Source organism: Nuphar pumila, chromosome 4 (genome assembly GCF_984573655.1).
Source record: "Nuphar pumila chromosome 4, dmNupPumi1.hap1.1, whole genome shotgun sequence".
NCBI classification, from domain to species: Eukaryota; Viridiplantae; Streptophyta; class Magnoliopsida; order Nymphaeales; family Nymphaeaceae; genus Nuphar; species Nuphar pumila.
Window position 1 is genome coordinate 118,675,851 of NC_143252.1, and position 20,897 is coordinate 118,696,747.

At 36.2% G+C, this 20,897-nt stretch overlaps 1 protein-coding gene across 1 annotated transcript in view; it reads right to left on the reverse strand.

Annotated features, from left to right (window-relative positions):
- The window catches only part of LOC149840795 (actin-related protein 3), a 57,282-nt gene extending 41,636 nt beyond the window's left edge, over nucleotides 1-15,646 (reverse strand). Inside the window, exons 1-3 of the mRNA XM_090003339.1 lie at nucleotides 14,969-15,646; nucleotides 1,456-1,690; nucleotides 1,099-1,323 (exon numbers count right to left, since the gene is read on the reverse strand). Of these exons, the coding sequence (XP_089859465.1) occupies nucleotides 1,099-1,323; nucleotides 1,456-1,690; nucleotides 14,969-15,015 (507 nt within the window). The 5' untranslated portion in view covers nucleotides 15,016-15,646. The remainder of the gene's footprint in view (nucleotides 1-1,098; nucleotides 1,324-1,455; nucleotides 1,691-14,968) is intronic.
- Nucleotides 15,647-20,897: the final 5,251 nt, after the last annotated feature.

Consider the following 20,897-nt stretch of genomic DNA (forward strand, 5'->3'; position numbering starts at 1 on the left):
CTTCCAACGGTCACAAATGTGACCATTGGAAGGGGCCCAACGACTAGATGGTGGGCCCCTCCAAGGTGCTTTCCACCTTTTACAAAAAGCAACAAAAATAAAAAATAAAAAAGAATAAAAGAAAATTACAAAAACATATTCTAAAAAGAATATGTTGTAAAAAGACTAAACTACCCTTACGGCTAAAGGGTTAGAAATATATATTTTATATATAATAAGTTATATGTATTACCTTATACATATAAAATATATATATTACATTGCATGATTAGATTACATAATTTAACAGTAATAAGAGACAGAGAGGGGGAGAGAGCGAGAGACAGAGAGATGGGGAGTAGCAACCTTAATGCAACTTTGATTGGTTGCCAGTAGACAGAGTCTTACACTAATGACAAATTAGCCAAAAATGTCAACAAGCCCTCTTAGAGTTGGAAATAGAACCTTAGCTAGCCCTACCTGCACATTGTGCATGAAACCTATACCAAGGGCCATTCAAATTCCCATTTTATCGACAAGACAGTGGAGCCCTCATGTATTACCCATGCTAGAAAATGAAACAAATTTGGGTGAAATTCAATGATTTTATAAAATTGCAAGCAGTAAAGCTGACAATTAGCATCTGTCCAATCACTGGATAAGGGCATATCTAAAGGATACGTCTCAAGAACAACAAACAGAATTTGAGGCATACACACTCCATCTCTCTCCCCTTCCCCCTTTTAATGTTTCCACTGAAACTCTTCATGTTGCAGAAAATCACAATCTAAAGAAACCATGATCAGTTAAAAGAATGAAATTCTGTGGACCTACCAACTAATGCACCTTTAGGACGTCAAAACTCTAGATGATAATGGTGATGAATAATTAAGCATGTCCCTAGTTTTCCTTCTACATCAATGAAGATTATTTTATTTCTAGATCATCATTTCTCTGCTTTCCGCATGATAGTTAAAAATGAATTCTAACTTTACAATACTTGAAAAAGATATTTTTTTCAGTGCCACATCTAAAGTTTGCAAAAGCATACTAATGTTTCAATTTTCAAACATGGTAATAGATAAAACTACATCGAGATGCATCCAACCTATTACTAACCTTAGAAGTTGTATATCCAGCAGCAAGAGCAAGGACAGGCTGTACTGCAATGTAAAGTCCAGGGACATTAAATGTTTCAAACATAATTTCTCCCGTGTATTCTCGGGTTTCAGGAGCAGTCAAGGGGCTCTCTGTCAATAGAAAGTAGTGATCTTCTGGGTCGCAGCGCAAGTAATTGAATAAGCATTGCTGCCAGAACCTCTCCATTGTATCCCAATTCTCTACCTGAGGAAAGTCAAAGGTCAACAATATGTGAAAGAATACAATGAGAGCATGGCTCACAAATATCCATCCAAAGAACATCTCATTAACCATATACTGCAGCTAGCGAAAAAATGAAAAAGTTTCAATATGTACCTGGCCATGATGAATCGGGTAGCTGAGATTGTATGTGCTGCTTGAGCGAGATCTTTGTAAGGCCTCTTCACCAATAAAAAAATCAAGATCTGCCATGACACCTGCATTGTGCTGTGCTAACCAATTTCCTTTACTGGAACTTCGTGGCTGATTTAAAAAGGACTCATTTACAGCCACCACTGTAGGAATGATGAAGCAGGGTTCAACATTACCAGCAAAACCCATCTTGGTATACCTGATGAGAGAACCTTCGCTACAATCAGAACAAATAAAAGAAATATATGCAGCAGAAATGGTTGACAATTCAAATGAATAATAGAATGGATACTTGCATGGGTACTCATCAATTAAAGCATTCCATCAGACCGTAGTTGTATAAGAAACCTCAAGAAACAAAAAGGATAAATTATGCCAACTTTGGTGAAAATTTTTAACAGGTAGAAAGAAAAATATAAGTTAAACACAGTTTCTGCAACATAAATTAATAAAAGTTGAAAAAATGCTGAAGAATTTCATAGGGAAAATCATTTAGCCTGAGTGTCACATGGATATGGTTCTAGATATGGGGCATACAGAGTGAAAATGGAGTCTCCATCTACATAGACCTGAACGGAAAAATAGAAATAGAAAAACTACAAATTGTGTTTTTTAAGGTCCTAGAAAGGAAAATAGAAATTAGAAGCAATGGATTTTTAGGTCCATGTGAAGTGGCAAGATAAAGGCAAACAAGAAGCATTAAAAGGTGAATTTGGAGGTTTTTCATGTTGATAAGCACAGAGAGACAAAATATTTACTACTAATTTACTAAGATAATAGCACATCTCAGGTTTTCATGCCTCCTCAACCACCCCAACCCCGTCCCTCCCCCACACAAAAAGAAATGAAAAAAAAACGCAATCATCTTAGATTGACTAACTAAAATCTTTGTCTATAACATGTATGACACACATGAACACTGAAGTTCTGTCTTTTGTCACTATCCAACTGTATAATTTGTACTTTATGTGCATTAGTTACAAAAATAGAAACCACTATGAACATTTTAAATCCAAGCAAAAAACCATTTATTTCCTAGTAAGTAGTAAATAACAAATAACTCTAGTCCTAAAATTTGTTAATTTTGTGCTGATGAATACACAATAGGTGCAAGTACTGCTCTTATAATGAGAACAAATTTCTAAATGCATTTGTCTCGACTTATTTTTTGAACAAAGTACCTAAACGACCACTGCTACAAATAGGGTGGTTACAGTTTCCTTCATTTAGGAATCACAAATTCATAATTATGGAAACCTGTTGCTTCTAATAGGAGTCCAATTTTGGCATTTCATGACACCATGAGTTTGGATGCATGCACCCATTACAAGGGAAGTGAGCATTGAGAGCACCTAGTATCCAGCTTTATCAATGGTTCTTGAGGAAGCAAATCTTAGAAGTAGGAGCTTCCAGTAACCATAGTTTCAATCACTGAAAAAAAAACAAAGCATTCACAATGATCGATCGAGAAGAGCAAAATATCTAAATTTTAGGAGAATTATGCCAATTTAATGAAGAATCTATCGATTAGTTAATTATGCATAGAAATCATAAACATGAATGATGAATCGTATAAAGTAGAACTGCAAGGTAATAGAAACATAATCTGCATAATGATAACAGTAAGCAAGAGATAAGTTCTAAAGAAAAGTAAGCAAGGGATAAGGATGCTTTTGGCAATCCTATTTAAAATTCATTTAGAAATCTTTATTAAAAATGCACATCAATCAAGTTACCAAACATGATGCTTTGGTTGGTTCATATGCATATTTTTTGATAAGTGTGACTTTAGAATAATATATATGTCCCTATGTAATTGATGTGCATATATGGAATTTGAGCAACATTGAACCATATTAGAAAGTTTGAATTTTTGTGTTTGGAAATGCAATGAAGTTACACACAACATTAAATTCAACAACTCTGTATTTAGTATCACGGTAGAATAATATTTTATGCAATACTGCATAGATGTATAACAGCATGAATAAGCAACAATGGTAAGAAGCAAGTAGGAGAAATTAGAAAAAAAGGGGGACCAATGAAAACATGAAGGGAGGCTGTGAAAAGGGATATGACAAATTGTGGTGACACTTTGGCAGTACATCTAGATAGGGAGGAGGAAACAGGGTCCATAAAGCCCACCCATTTACTTGGATAAGGCTTTTGATAATAATGATGATGATCATACACCATCATACAAAGGTAAATGAAATACTGCATTTTATACTGTTGCATATTGTGAGAAGTATTACATCAATCAATTTTATATGGTCATACAACAATGATTTAGTCTGATACAATATAAATCATAAAACATAAAAGTCAGTGGTTTCAGAGATGGTTCAACCATAATTTTAGGTCAAGGAGAAAATGCTAACATGTAATTTAGATTAGCTGTAAACAATCCAAACCAGTTATCCACCAAAAAATGGGAAGAGACGTCATAGGGCTGAATACCACAAAAAGGGTGCCAAGACAAATTTCGGTAACTTGGAACCTAGAAAAATGGTTGAATCAGGAATAGAGGTTTCTGGATTGGGTCTAGATGGATCTTGTCAAGAGGAAGCCAGAGGTGAATGACATAGAAAGAGACTACACTATATCTCCAATTCTTCTCACAAGTTTAAAATAAGGGAGTTGCAGGAAGGGGAATTATGCAATTTGAAGGGAAAAGTCAATCAATCATCAAGGGAAAGTTTTTCGTCAATCCATAAGGGAGGAGAGAGATCTCATGCTAATCATGGTTCATTTCTCAAATTTCCAAAGGGTCATTTTCAGCAGGATGATTCGAGCCACCAGTGCTCCACTCTGTAGTCTGACAAAATCAATAGCATCTAGAAGGGAAAAAGACACATTAATGGAATGGTGAATCCCTGACTTCAATTGGATGCTGAGAGAGACATCAGCCCATAGAACCTTACGGACTGAAAAAGGCACTTTGGGAATTCAAAGGTATGTGCTAAAAACATGTGCATAATTGAGGATGATCTATTTCATAGTACTGGTTATGGATACCTAGGAGGGGCATAGATTTTAGTTAATCAGGTGGGCTTCTTGGATATGGGGTTACTCTGAAATTGGAGGAATTGATCGGAGCTTTGGTCATGTCCAATATTACTAGATTCAACACCATTTTTTGGGTCCAAATTGTAAGAAGATGAAGCCCACAACTAAAGCTTCAAATGAAGATCACAAAAGATCTCTCTCAATGAACACAATGGTACATTCAACATACACAATAACCAAAATAAATAAAAAGAGTGTACACAAGAAGAGAAGAAAAATTACATATCATTCAAGTGGGAAAACCCACACTGAAGAGTGTATCTTACAAGGGGGAATAGCCCCATATTTATAGAGCATAAAGCATAGAGCTGGAGGGAGTTGTTGGGCTCCCAACAGCTCTAATTAGAGCAGTTGGAAGCCCAACAGCTCTAAAAGTACATGTTGATTTTTTACTATGGTCAAAAAGTAACATGTTCAAAAGTCTAAAAATGTCCAAACTAAAATCCTAAACCTAATTCTAACTAGTTTCTAACTAAACTAAAAAAGGATAACTAAACTACAAATATATTACATATAAATATTACATTTTTTAACACTCCCCCTCAAACTTACGGTTGGATAACCGAAAGTTTGTCAAAGAGAAAGTGAAATCTAGGAGCAGCGAGAGGTTTGGTGAAGAAATCTGCCAATTGATATTCTGATGAAACATATGGTAGATCAATGGTGCCACGTAGGAACTCCTCTCGCACGTAGTGACAATCCATTTCAATATGTTTGGTGCGTTCATGGAATGTCCGATTGCTGGCAATATAAATAGAACTTTTGTTGTCGCAGCATAATCTTAAAGTTCATGTACTTTCAACACCCATGTCACGAAGCAAACGCCTTAGCCAAGCTACTTCCATAGTAGTTATAGCCATTGCCCTGTATTCGGCTTCAGTTGACGAGAGAGAGACTTTTTGTTGCTTCTTACACCTGCACGAAATCAATAATTCACCTAAACATACACAAAACCCAGTAGTTGAGTGTCGATCATTGGGATCACCTCCCCAATCTGCATCAGTATAAGCAGTCAAATCGAATGAGGAAGAAGCAGACAAAAAAAGTCCTCGAAAAATTGAAGTTTTGATATATCGAATAATGCTCAAAACGGCTCTCATATGAACAGTTGTAGGAGCATGCTGAAATTGACTCGCTGTGTGGACGGCATGTGCAATATTGGGTCTAGTAATAGAGAGGTAAGACAATGCTCCAACAAGTTGTCTATACGGTGTTGGATTTTCAAGTAATTCTCCATCATCGATCTTCATTTTGATGTTTACAACTTCAGAAGTGTCAACTTGCTTTTCGTCCGTGATACCAAACCTGTCAACAATTTTCAAGGCAAATTTAGATTGAGTTAGCAAATAGCTTTTGGAAGAATAAGCAACTTCTATACCAAGAAAAAAATTTAGAAAACCCAAATCACTCATTTCGAAATGTGTTTTGAGAAATTTTCTAATGTTATCAACTCTCTACTTGTCACTTCCAATGATGATCATGTCGTCTACGTAGAGAAGAAGAATGATGATACCTGCATTAAAATTCTTAACAAACAACGTTGTGTCAGTAAGACAAAATTGAAAACCAAAATCAATCATAACTTGGTTAAATCTATCATACCAAGCTTTTGGGGTTTGCTTAAGCCCATATAAAGCTTTGTTTAATCGAAGAGCCTTGTGGTTCCATATATACTTCTTTTACTAGATTTTCATTAAGAAATGTGTTTTTAACATCCATTTGGTATATATGTCATTTCTTTGAAGATGCTAGAGCTATCAAGATCCTAACTGTGGTCATTCTAGCAACCGGAGCAAATGTTTCTTCATAGTCTATTCCATATTCTTGAAAATAGCCTTTGGCAACTAAACGAGCATTAAACCTTTCAAGAGTGCCATCACTCTCGGTTTTCACTTTGAACACCCATTTACATCCGATAGGCTTTTTTCCTGATGGAAGATCCTGGATAGTCCAAGTATTTGCTTTTTCTAAGGCTCTTAATTCTACTGTCATTGCTTCAACCCATTCAGATTGTTCTTTTGTTGTATCATAGTTAGAGAGTTCTACGTAGGAGTGTATTAAGGCAATATAGGCTTGATGCTTTGGTGAAAAAGACTCGTATGACACAAATTTGTTGAGACCTTTAGAAACTCTCAATGACTTCCTAGTGGATACTTGTTCCTGTTCTTTAGTGTATTTTTCGAGAGCACAAGGTTTCTCTAAATTACCTCGCCTAGATTACTGAGTGCAATCAGAAGGGTCACTAAAAAATTCTGAATTTGTCATATCAAGTGGTTCTTCGGGATTTGTTTCTACAACATCTTACACAATTTTTGGAACTAGATCTAATAGAAAAGAATACTCATCTATTTCCTTAGAATTTATATTTTCAAAAAAACTTTCTTTTTCCAAGAAGGCTCCATTCCTTGAAACGTATAATTTTCTTGTTTTGATATCGAAGCATCTATAGGTTATTTGATGACTTGCATACCCTAAAAAGGCATATGAAATAGCACGATGAGAGAATTTATCATTTTTGTTTGAAAAAACAAAGCATTTGCACCCAAAAACTCTTAACCTAGAGTAATCTAGGATTTGTTTAAAAAGTTTTTCAATAGGAGATATGTGGTTTAAGGAAGATGATGGCATCATGTTGATAAGATAAATTGTTCTTAATGTGGCTTCGGCCCAAAAAACCTTTGGTACTTGATGTGTAATAAGTAAGGTTCTTGTCGTTTCTATGATGTGCCTATGCTTTCTTTCTGCTAACCTTTTTGTTGGGGGGTATAAGGGCATGATTTTTTATATATAATGCCATGCAAGTTTAAGTAATCCTTAAATTCTTTAGATAAAAATTCTCCCCCTGAATCAGTGCGCAAAATTGAAATGTCATCTTTGAATTAATTTTTTACCAACTGATGAAATATTTGAAAGTGTGAAAAGACTTCTGATTTGTGTTTAAAAAAATAGACCCAAGTGTGTCTCGTGAAATCATCTACAAAGATTACATAATAAATAAAACCACCTTCGGAGCTAATAGGTGTGAGGCCCCATACATCTGAGTGTATTAATTGTAGTGGTCGAGAAGAGACAAAAGTTCTTTCTTGAAACGGTAGTCTTTTCATTTTTCCCAGAATACATTTTTCACATTTAAAAGTTTCAAAATTACAAAAAAAAAAATCATCTTTGAAAATAACTAGAGCTTGGATACACTAGGATGTCCAAGTCTCCTGTGCCATAAGTCTAAGTCAATCTTTTGAACATTACAACACAATGTATTCTTAGGTATATCCAAAAAATCTATGTAGTATAAGCCTCCTTCTCTATGGCCTTCCCCAATCAGCTTCCCTCACTGGTGATCCTGCATTCGACATTTACGAGAGGAGAAAGAAACATTACATCCATGGGCAGTTAATTGTGAAACAGATAAAAGATTTAAATTTAGTTTAGGAATATATCTAACTTGTGGAATACAAAACCTATTTGAGTTTTCGAAATTCCCAATTCATTTAATTTCAAGAGATGTCCCATCAGCAGTAAACATATCTGACCCATTTGAGTTATAACATTTAGATCAAGAAGCCAAAGAGATTTACCTAGATCTGATGTGCTAATGGAAGAGACTGCTGCTCCAGTTGAGGATGACGTTCCCTTGAGTAGTGGTTGAAGTGCCTCCATTAGTTGTGCTAGAGACATGCTTCCAATGGAAGATTCATTGGATTCTTGCGGAGGTCCGGCGGAAGCAACTTTCTTTTCATACGGTTTATTCAGTTTTGGGGAGTAAGTTTTTACATGTCTTGGCTCACGAAAGTAGTAACAAATTACTTTTCTCTTCTCAAAATCATTTCTATCATTCGTTCTTCCATAGTTTGGAGGTTTGTAGGTGCGAACATGATTCCCTGGTCTAGATACGGCTAGAACCGAGTCATCATCATTTTTGGCAACTCCACTTTTGAGCTGATTTTCCTCCATGCTCAATTCTTCTATAGTATCCTCTATTGAGGAAACCTTTCCCCGATGAAGAAGATTGGATTTAGCTGCTTCAAAATCCAATCTTAGACCATTGACAAATTGAAAGAAGTGTTCCGCATTCATTTGATTTTGGCGGAGTTCAATATCTTGTAGGCAATGCCACTTTGGTTCGAAAAGAGCCAACTCTTCTCACAATTCGGACAAACTATTATAGTATTCTCTAATGCTTTTGTTCCCTTGAACCATATTTCGAACTTGATGTTGCAAATTGCACACATGTGCAATGCCTTTAAGAGAGTACATTCTCTTAAGATAGTCCCACGCATCATTTGCATGTTCAAATTTTGCAAGACTTGAACATTTTTTGATGTCCACGCTACTTATGAGCCAAAACATAATCTTGGCGTGTCCCATCCTCCATTCTTTCTACTTTTCCTCGTAAGTGGTAATAGTTTTAGTCTTTTCTAACTCCGTGAGAGGTATTTCTTTCTCACATTCGATCTTTGTGAGGATTAGTTTAGGTTACAAGTCGGTTTCATCTACTAATCCCCACAACCCCTTTCCCCGTATTAGGTGCTTTATAATTGAAGCCCATGTGACGTAGTTCGAATCATTAAGCTTAATGGGTTTAATGGTGACGTTATCATTGTCATCCATTTTACAAGGCTTAATAAGGAGAAAAACGAAAAAAAAAAACGAGTAGAAAAGAGGGATATACTCTACCACGAATGGTAGATGCAAGCACACCTCCAAGCTTTGCTTCAACACACTTTTATATATACTTGAGGAAGAATGTCTCTTCTTCTCCAAAACAAGAGTGGCACACTTCCCAATACACCGAGATAAATAGCTTGATCACAACCTCGCTCTGATACCATGTAAGAAGATGAAGACCACAACTAAAGCTTCAAATGAAGATCACAAAAGATCTCTCTCAATGAACACAATGGTTCATTCAACATACACAATAACCGAAATAAATAAAAAGAGTGTACACAAGAAGAGAGGAAAAATTATATATCATTCAAGTGGGAAAACCCACACTCAAGAGTGTATCTTACAAGGAGGAATAGCCCCATATTTATAGAGCATAAAGCATAGAGCTGGAGGGAGTTGTTGGGCTCTCAACAGCTCTAATTAGAGTCGTTGGAAGCCCAACAGCTCTAAAAGTACATGTTGATTTTTTACTATGGTCAAAAAGTAACATGTCCAAAAGTCTAAAAATGTCCAAACTAAAATCCTAAACCTAATTCTAACTAGTTTTTAATTAAACTAAAAAAGGATAACTAAACTACAAATATATTACATATAAATATTACATTTTTTAACACAAATAACCCCATAGAAGAGACTGATGGGCTACGTCACACAGGTACTCCTTTTTTGTCCTTGTGCTCTATCCCCTTATATACTGTTCATATTAAAAAACAACACATAAATGGTCAGATCCCCATATCCATAGTCATATCCCTGTGATCCAGCCAACGGAAGGTTATTTTGGTCCAAAGAATTGAGTCGCGTAGTGGTAAGGGTTATTATCCTACTCTATAATTAGATTAGAAGGGAAGAAAGGGAAGTGACTTCTCAAAAACTACTAAAGCATCCATACTATGTCATAAGGGCAGGTGGGTTACCAACAATACATTCTTACTTAGAGAAAAGGTGTAGATAGTATCTATTTGTGCTATAACCACTACACGTTAGGGTTGAAACCATACAAGGCAAAGATTTTGGGGCAGATTGTGTTAGGGGTTCGTTGTTGGATGCTATTAGCACCCTAGAGTTTTGCCAGCGCCAATCAGGCGAAAATCAAATAATATGGGGTCAAGTCATTGAGAATTAATATGCAGCTTGGATATATACACAACTGCAATGAAGGTTCTCCTAGGGATGGGAGTTTCTGTATCCTTTTCCCTGGTCAAATAAGAACAGCTTTGTAAGATAAGATTGATGCTAGTAGAGATGCAATACAGAAATACATTTGAGTAAACCTTGGAGATTGAAGAGGGAAATAAAGGCACTCCAGATGGAAACAAATGAGTTAGTGGATGTTCTAAGACCTAGAAATAAAGCAAAAAGGTTCCCCCTCATCATATAAATGAATATAAGATCATGACATTATAGAGGTCTCAACAATGGAGACAGACAGCTTTATTTAGCCAAAGGGGATGTGCATATACATTTAAGGATGCTAAAGGTAGGTCAAGCAATATTTTAATCATGTGGAAAAGTGGTCCTCAAATATATATATATATATATATATATATATATCGATATATATATCGGTCCTAAAAAATCACAACAACAACAACAACTATGCCTTCATCCCAAAACAATTGGGGTCAGCGATATGAACCAAAAAAGAAAATCATTTTGGGTCTTCCACATGAATCCTTTTCCTCCAATCATTTATATCCAATGCCATGTCCTCGGTGAGGTTCAAAGCATTCATATCCTTTCCTATCATCTCCATCCAAGTCTTCCTAGGCCTACCCCGACCTCTTTTAACTAATATATTTTCCCATTTCTCCAACCTTCTAACTGGAGCATCATTAGGCCTTCGCCGAATATGTCCAAACCATCGTAAACGATTCTCTCGCATCTTATTTTCAATGGGTGCAACACCTACCTTCTTACGTATCTCCTCGTTCCGAATCTTATCTTTTATTGTATTTCCACACATCCATCTAAGCATCCGCATCTCAGCTACACTCATTTTTTTAATATGATGTCTCTTGGCAGCCCAACATTCTGTACCATATAGTAAAGCGGGTCTAATAGTCGTCCTATAAAACTTTCCCTTCAACCGCAATGGCATTCTACGATCGCACAACACTCCAGTTGCACTTTTCCATTTCATCCACCCAACCTTTATCCTATGATTTACATCTCCATCAATTTCTCCATACTTTTGAATGATGGATCCCAAATATTTGAAATAATCATTCACCGGTATTTCTTGCTCACCAAGCTTCACTACACTCCCATCACTACTTCGTTGCTTACTAAACCGACATTCCATATATTCAGTCTTACTCTTACTCAACTTAAAACCTCTAGCTTCCAATGTCTGTCTCCATAATTCTAACTTAGCATTAACCCCAGCTCTAGACTCATCAATCAAAACAATATCATCAGCAAACAACATACACCACGGTACATTTTCTTGAATTGATCTCGTAAGCTCATCCATCACTATCGCAAATAGGAAAGGGCTTAAAGCAGATCCTTGATGTAACCCAACCGTTATCGGAAAATTGGTTGTCACTCCTCCACAAGTGCGGACATTGGTTACTACTCCTTCATACATATCTTTAATTATATTAATGTACTTGAGAGAAACACCTTTTTTCATCATTGTCCACCAGAGAACGTCCCTAGGTACTCTATCGTATGCCTTCTCTAAATCAATAAAAACCATATGCAAATCTTTGTTCCTCTCTCTATAGCTTTCAATAAGTTGTCTAAGAAGATGTATAGCTTCCATAGTTGATCTTCCAGGCATAAAACCAAATTGATTCTCCGATATCATGACAACCTTCCTCAACCTAGACTCAATCACCCTCTCCCAAAGTTTCATATTATGACTCATGAGTTTTATACCACGATAGTTTGTGCAATCTTGTATATCACCCTTATTCTTATATAAAGGCACCAAAGTACTCTTCCTCCACTCATTAGGCATCTTATTTGTTCGCCAAATCAAGTTAAAAAGATTTGTCAACCATTCTAAACCTTTCTCTCCCAAGCATTTCCAAGCCTCGATAGGTATACCATCTGGGCCAACTGCCCTTCTTGATTTCATTTTCTTCAAAGCCTCTGCAATTTCTTTCTTTTGAATCTTGCGCATGAAGTCACGATTTATCTCATGAAAAGGAATGGAGAAGTCTCCAAGATCTTGAGCATGACTATCATTAAATAGCTTATCAAAATAATCTTTCCATCTCTCCTTAATCTCCTCATCTTTGACTAAAACCCTTTGTGTTTCATCTTTTATACATCTAACCATACCCAAATCCTTCGATTTCCTATCTCTCATCTTTGCAAGCCTATAAATATCCTTCTCGCCTTCTTTGGTATCCAACTTGTCATAAACCTCCTTATATACCTTAGCCCTCGCGTTTCGAACAACTTTTTTTGCTTCCTTCTTTGCTATCATATACTTCTCCAAATTCTCATTATCACGACTCTTACTTAGATTTCTATAACACTCTCTTTTAACCTTAATAGCTAATTTGACATCCTCGTTCCACCATGATCTATCCTTACCTAGTGGTGCACCGTGGAAAGCAAATTAAAAGGCTTGTGTACATAGAAGGGAGAATTTTCATTATCCATCATACTAAATAATAAGTTACAAAAACCAACTATTCTGGGCAAAATTAGACAATACGAGAGGGAGACACCAAGTACCTTGGATCATTAGAGGAGATTTTAATGTAACAAGGAAACAAAAGGAGCTCAATCAACTAGAAACAATAAATATGAGAATGGGAAGGATCAAGATTAGTTTGGTAAAATGAGAACTGGAACAAGTTGCATTGGGTGGAAATCAATTTACCTGGTCTAACAACAAACTATAGCACTATTTAAAAAGATGAACAGATTCTTAATCTCCTATGAATTTTTTAAATTGTGCCAAGGCAAAATAACTATTCAATGCCGCTGGAACCTTAAGAAAAGCCCTTTCAAGGCTGAAATCTTGTGGATCAATGTTTTGGGTTCAGAGGATTACTTGACATAATGGGGAGTAAAATACATAAGGGAGATGGGAAGCATACAAATTGAAGAAAAAAATTGATTATATTAGAAAGAAAAGATGGAGATATATATTGAAGCAAATGCAAGAATGAGAATCAGAATTGGAGCAAATCCAAAAACTTAATGGTTTCAACTCAAAGAAAGGCCTGCTGCATCGAACATATCATAGGTAAAGACCTATTAAAAGCTATATCTCAAAATTTCCAAGATTGATTCACTGAATCATCAATCAATTACAGTGATATCAGAGTTATCCTTCTAAGGCATTTCGGACGAGTAGAAAGTAGTTTACTAGCCTGTTTCAATGAAAATGAGGTAAAGGTTGTTGTTTGGGGCATAGCGTCTGCACATGGATGCAGAAATGCAAAAGGAAGTTAGTGGATCCCTCTGTCACATGGATACAGAAATGCATACTTGAAGACCTTTTTTTCCATTTTTTTCATTTTCAGAGAATCAGTAGAACCTAGTTTAATATGGTTTTTCTCATCCAAACACCTCAAAATCTACGTTTTGGTAAGCCTGCATTTACAAAAACCTGGGTTATCGGAAACCCAAATTTTGGTCCATATCATCCACGTCCCCTTGGTTGTTGTTTTGAACTTGATCCGAGTATTCAACATATAAGACTATCTATAAGGCATTTCTCAAGTGTTATGCACTAGCAAACGTTACCTTCATTATGTGCACCATGAATAAAATGCCCATGTCTAGTAGTTTTAAAATTTTAATCCTTTACATTCTTTCAAATTTGCCCAGGTATATCTTACAGACATCTAGCATCAGCAACTTTCCAGTTACCTTAACATGAACATCTGAACACCTATAATTAAGAATCTATCATACTTCAACTAGAGAGAATAGGCACCAGTGTGCTAGATACTGCTTGTTCTCTTAAAACAATACCGCCCACATCTTAAAATAATACCACCCATATTCCTTCAATGTAAGGACAAGTTGCAGCTGACATTACTAAATGCAAAAAAGCCTATTACAATATATGTAGCTCAAGAAACAACCACTAAATCCATCCGTGAAGTTCTGCAGTTTGTAGTGACCCCAAATGCTTGATGATGACTCTCAGCCTATAACAAGCATTCAAATTTGGCCTAAACCCATCAAACCTTACTCCACCCAGCAAAACAGAGAAAACAAAAGTGGAAGCCATGAATTATCATGTTTTCTTCCAATCGATACTTCTTTGTTGTCTGTTAATGCGTGTTTTATGAGGCGGGGAAGGCTAAGCATTCGAATAAAGAGTTGCAAATCGAACGCAAAAGAAGTGCATCAGACCAAACCTCAAAGATATCAGTGCATCAGACCAAACCTCAAAGATATCAGCAGTCGGCATCAAGAAGAGAAGTACACGATGTGGGGAAACAGAAAAGCATAACAGATTGTGTGCTGAATGTTTTAGTTAGCCCTAACCGATATCACAAAAAATGTGTATGCAGCGAGAGAGTTAACCTGCCTTAGGTTCTCATCAGAAGCAGTATAGCACAACCTAATCTGACCCAGAAAACCAATTTTTTGGATACGCGAAAGACGAGAACAATTACCAAGAACTTAGAAGAAAGACAGAAGTGGGAGTGCATAGGTGGAGAGAAACCCCCAAATCCAGAACGCAATTACTCCCAAACACGACGATTATCAATCAGAAGAGGAAAACGAAAAAAAAGAGAGAGAAAGTGGTGCTCACCCAGTTCCATTATCGATGACGACGGCGGGACGAGAGGTAGCGTCCATCCAGATGCAGAGGGGTTGAGGAAGACCCTGGATCTACGGTGGAGATGCAGAGTTGGGCGACGGTGGTGGTGCTGTTACGACCCAAAAAAAGCATCTGTTGGTTCCCGCTAATTCAATCAGAACCGTTAAATCAAATCTCAACCCCGAACCCTTAGAGGATCTTGCCTTCGACTTCACGCAAACCCATCACCAAAATTCATGCCCACCATTCTCTCTCTCTCTCACTCAACTTTCTCTCTCCCTCTTCCTCTGCTTTTCCCCTTTGAGCAATCTCCATACAAACCCCATTTGAATTAAACCCTTGGATATTTATTTAATCCTTTCCTTCCTTCTATTTCTTTCTCCTCCCTTTTCCTAGAGATCATGCTCTCTCTCTCTCTCTCTCTCTCTCTCTCTCTCTCTCTCTCTCTCTCCTGCTGAATCTGCAAATCAGCAAAGACTAGAAGTGGAAGCAAATCCACCTCTCTCAAAGACGAAATGATGCGCCTTGTCTTAAAGTTGACGAATCCATGCTCTCTCTCTCTCTCTCTCTCAGAGACGTCCGTATTTCTCCAAAGGAAATAAACCTTGTTTGGAAACTAGTAGCTGTGATGGAAAGTGGCATTTCAGGAAGCTGCAGCTGCCAAATCCTGGATTTGGCAGTTACCACCTCCTAGTGTAAATAGGGGTGGGCGTACAGCCGGCCCCGGCCCCGGCCCATTTAAGCTCCGCTCGTCGGGCTTTAAGTGTGGCCTGGCTTAAAGATGACTCAATTCATTTATTAATGATTTTGTTTTTGTCCGGTTCTTAAGGGGTTCGGATTTTAAGAGCAGCCTAAATTCACTTGTAAATAGTAATAATTAACAAGTTTTCAATTTTCAATGCACTCAATTAATTATCTTTGTAGTTTTTTATAAAATTAACCTAACTAATTAAGTAAATAATAATAGTTATCATTTGTAATAATTGTTTTTATTTTTTATATTATTAAAAATTAATAAAATAACCTAAGCTCATAGAACCGATTTAAGCCCAACCCACATATATAATGGGTTGGGTTTTGACTCGATACCTAACCCACCTAAACTTAAAACCTTAACCCAAACCCGACTCATGCCTAACCAGGTTCGCTTAGCCATTGGGCTGCCTGACCCATTGCCCACTCTTATGCTACTTCCCATCCCAGATACCAGTTTTCAAACATCCACCAGGTGGTAGTTGTATCAACTTTTTGCTAAATGCATTAACTCCTATCCCAGTTTCTAGATTCCAAACACTTGTCCTGATGAAACGACTGTGATGTAATTGGAATGGTAGGCAGCATTGTTAGAAAAGAATTCAAGTATTTTCTAGTGTCAACAACTAGTACCATCAGCTCTAAAGGGGTTTGGCGTAGTGGGATTGGACCTAAGCTGCAAAGGCAGGTGGCCTAAGTTCAAATCCCATGGGTGTCACCCATTGAGTATGGCTAGGTCTCTGATCTTAGGGGTGGTTTTTCCGTGTAAATATGAGGGAAAAAAAACTAGTCCCATCAGCCTCTAAGGTCTCTCGTAATGTAGTAGGAGTGACTCATGAATGCCACCAAGTTGACTGAGATGTCACGAGTTTAAAACAGAGTGCGTGTCCTTTGTCACAAGGCCGAAGCTGGGTCTACTCTCTGGTGCACAAGGGACATATCGGGTTTTATGCCACTAAAGTCAATGAGAAAGATGGCTTTTTTTCAGTTGTCAAAAAAAAATATATATCACCACCGGTTCATCTAATATTGTGCTCAGTGACCAAACCGGGGCTCTGCTTGTTTGGTAGGAGCTGTTAGTGCACATCACCATGTGTTGGGACATTGCAAGTTCAAAACCCAATGGTCTGTTGTGTAACTAGTGGGGGCCTAAACCCAGCTTGCCTATAAAAAAAAATATTGTGCTCAAGGATATATAGCAGATGTAGGGATCACTTTCCAGCTTGGTTCATCTTTGGAATGCACTGCTCGTCACTGATTATCTATCTCTGCATACTTCTGACCTTATATTGTTTGTCAATTATTATGAGTCTTTGATTTCTTGAGAAAAGGAAGCTACTGGTATAAAAAAAAGTTTGTAAACTAGATACTTTGCAAAAAGTGCCTAATTATTCAAAGACTCTAGATATCACACAGTTATTGAGAATGCTCTTATGTAAGAAAAAAGGTTTTCAAATCATGTCTCAACTTAGCTAAAGAGAGCTCTCTGTTCAAGTTAGTTATCTTTAGGGAGGGCAATGGACCGGGGTGGGGGACTAGGTCTCCACCCCCGTCCCCTCTCAAAATTTTGCCCTTCATTCTCGCCTTCATTCCTGCATGGGTTTTTATTTTAACCTCCATCCCTGGTCTATTCTCCGTTTCATGTCCTCCATCACCAGTCTAAACAAGGTGAGGTGAGCGAGACGCCATTCCCTGGGTCCTTTCGCCATTGCCGCCTTTTGCCTTTAGTCATTAGAGCAAGGAGAGGAGAGAGAAACAGGAGCTCGTGCAGCTAGTTAGGGAAAAGAGATTTGAGATTCGAGAAAGGGTTTTATGTTTGGGGTGAAATAGAGTTTTCTAAGAGATTATACCGGTAAGTTGACATTTTTCTACATCCAAGGCATTCTAAATTCTATTTAACGACTTCTACTGGTCTTCTCAATTACTCTTCTCGATTCATACCCATTTCCAGATGCCAGCACCATCCTTGAGTCTCTAAGTAGGCAAAATAAGGTTCGAAAACTTGTTCTTCTGTCCACGAATTTCCTGATTTTGGAGGGGAAATATGTTTTTACCATCCATAAATGTGGATCAAGACTTAAGAATGGGACAGGCTAGAAGAGATTAATTCAGCAACTACATAAAAGACATCTTTTTGTAGTATTTGTTAAGATGAAAAAAAAAATTAAGTTTTGACATGGATAACCAATTAGGCCGGCCATTATGAATTTGTGATTATCATAAGACTTAGATGCTAATACATTACTTCAAACTAAACAATGTTTTTTAGAGCACTAATGCAATCCTTATAATTAAGATGTACTATCTTGTAATGTTTTAAATGGTTAGGCAATACAGTCACATATACTACTCCGAGTAAAATCTTTGCAAAGCAATCTCTTTGTTGCATAAATATTGAGAAAAATGTCAAAATAAAATAGATGTGTTAAAAATAAGAAAATTAATTTTCTTATTATAAAAATATAAAAAGAAGTGGCAAAGATATTAACAAGTAGGGCTTATGCACCCCAAGAGGGGTTAGCATAGTGGGGTCGGGCCTTGACTGCTAGACAGGCAGTCAAGGTTCGATTCTCATGGGTATTGCACCTCTACGCGAGTCAATCCATAGCATGGGCCCTGGGTGCAAGGATCCTAGCCTCAGAGTTTTATGTTGGTGGCATGACGACCGTAGGTATGGCAGGATGATCCAACGTGACCAAGTCTTCATGTCAGGTTCGGTTTCTTCGGGTTATAAATTCAAAAAAATGTAAGGCTTAGGCAGACCAAATCTAGATCACAGCTAAAAAAGTGTGTGACCACCGCAAAGGTTGCCTACGTGGCCAATGGGGTGGTTGTGAGGATGTTAAGATGAAGACACCAGATCAAACCTCGATGGTACACGGGTGTGTATATAGCTTCTAGAGGTGGGCCACATAAGACACAGTGGCCATGGGCCCCACGTGGGGTTTTCCTCGCTTCAGCCAGGGTTCCTTGCCATAAAAAAAAAGTAAAAGTATCTTTTTAGATTTATCAACATGATCCATTATTTTTAAATATTACCATAATGTTGAAAAAACATATTAAGACAATTTATAGTTCACATCACATATCTTAGAAGCAACATGAGCAATGATCTCGCCCACAAGATGCGAGTGTTTCTCTATTAGCTAATGTTGAATATCATATTAATGGCATGAGATGATGGCCATGCACAAAATTGGCATGCATGCTCTGATTGTATATGTTGCACATGACGTGGTAGCTAACGGTAGAGATGCACAACGATCCGAGCTACCTCAAGCTCGGCTCAGTAAAGCTCGGATCAGGATCAGCTCATCTAATAAATGACTCGAGCTTGAACAGAGATATGAGACTCAAACAGGCAAATGAGTGATGCAACTTTTTCAATAAAGTATTTTTAAAAATATATTTTCAATAAAAATGTTTGCTCAAACCATGCGCCAAATAATAAAAACCGTCTCACACTAGTGCTGAAGTCTAGGTCAAACTCAGGGAACAAAAAAAACACTTTTGTACCCCATACAATACTACTTTGTTGTCTTGAAAAGAAAAATAATTAATTAATTAAAATAAATAAAAGTGAGTGTTGCCCTTTACAGAAGGCTTACAAAAGAATAATAAATAATTTTATTACATACTCAAATTAATAAAAATAATAATAAAAATCCTAATCTAAAATAAAAAGAAAAAACGTCTTTCTGCGCTTGAGCTTCTTATGCTTTCCTTAAATGATTATGATCTTTATAAGGGCTCCCTGAGGGGCTCTGAAGGCCTTGAAGGGCCTTTTGAGAGGACCTTTTTTGGACCTCGGAGGGCTCTTCGGGGACTCACTGCACGTACGAACGTTCTCCTATAAAAATAAACATACGAAACACAAAAATATGAGAGAAAACTACAAGAAAATCACAAGTTAGTTTTAAGAAAAATTATAAAACCACTAAACAACTATGAAATACACTACACTAAAAGACAAAATAGCATAACTAATTCTATAACTAACATGAAATAACTATGAATCATACCTGCTAGAGGACAAATTAACATAGCTAATTAACTACTCAACAAGAAACAAACTATGGAATTAACTAAAAACAAATAACAAGAAAGAAACTAAGCTAATTAATTGATTAAAAGAAAATATGAACTATAATTAATATAAACTAAATTAATTTATCTTAAATGTTATACTAACTGAATTCTAAAAAGGAATTGAATTAACTAATTAACAAAGCAATCAACAAATTAATTATCTACACAAATCGATAATTTAATGCAATAAAGAAAATCGGCTAATTATACTTAAATCAAAATAAATTAACTAATTAATTCTAACTAATCTACTGACATAAATTGAACTTGAATTAATCTAATTGCTATAGAAAAAACAGATTTAGTATGGAACTAAATTCAACTAGTTAATTGCAGGAAATTAAATCTACCTAAATCGATTAATCTAATTCTATCTAGAAAAAAATGATAATGAATAAATAATAACTAAATTAAAATCTAAATGCTGGAAATTTAAATAAACTAAACTAATTTCTGAAAATAAGAATTATTCTAATCTATTTTGTTGGAAAATAAAAAAATAATTAAATGATTTACTCTACTTAATCTAACGAGTCGTCTAACTATTCTATAATTCAGAAAATTCAAAAGATTAAATCAATAAAACTACATTAAAGAACACTAGCTAAGAAGTAAACAATTAATTAATTTGTTAATAACTAAAGAAAAACATTAGCTTTATTGAACCATAAAATATTTAAATAATAAGAAAAATATAGAGACTAAAAATTTTGTTATTTAGTTAATGCGATTATTCTAAGTTATTTCTAATTAAACAAATTAAAAAAATAGCAAATAACGTGAGTCAAAATCAGAAATTAAACTAAACCTATGATTATCTACTTACACGCAATCCAAGAAAAATGAATATTTTAATGTTTGTTTTTTTCTTCTTCTTTTCCAAAATGATAAATAATGGATATATGAACGCTGAAATTAAATCATGCAATATGCCATGAAGATAATGAAAATCTAACTACAATGCATGCTATGAAACTAAATTATGAAGAAATGAGAAGAAGAAGAAAATGGTTTTTACCTGTGTAACCGAACGCACTCTGCTCTCTCTTCGACAGAGGGGATGAAAAAAAACCGGTGA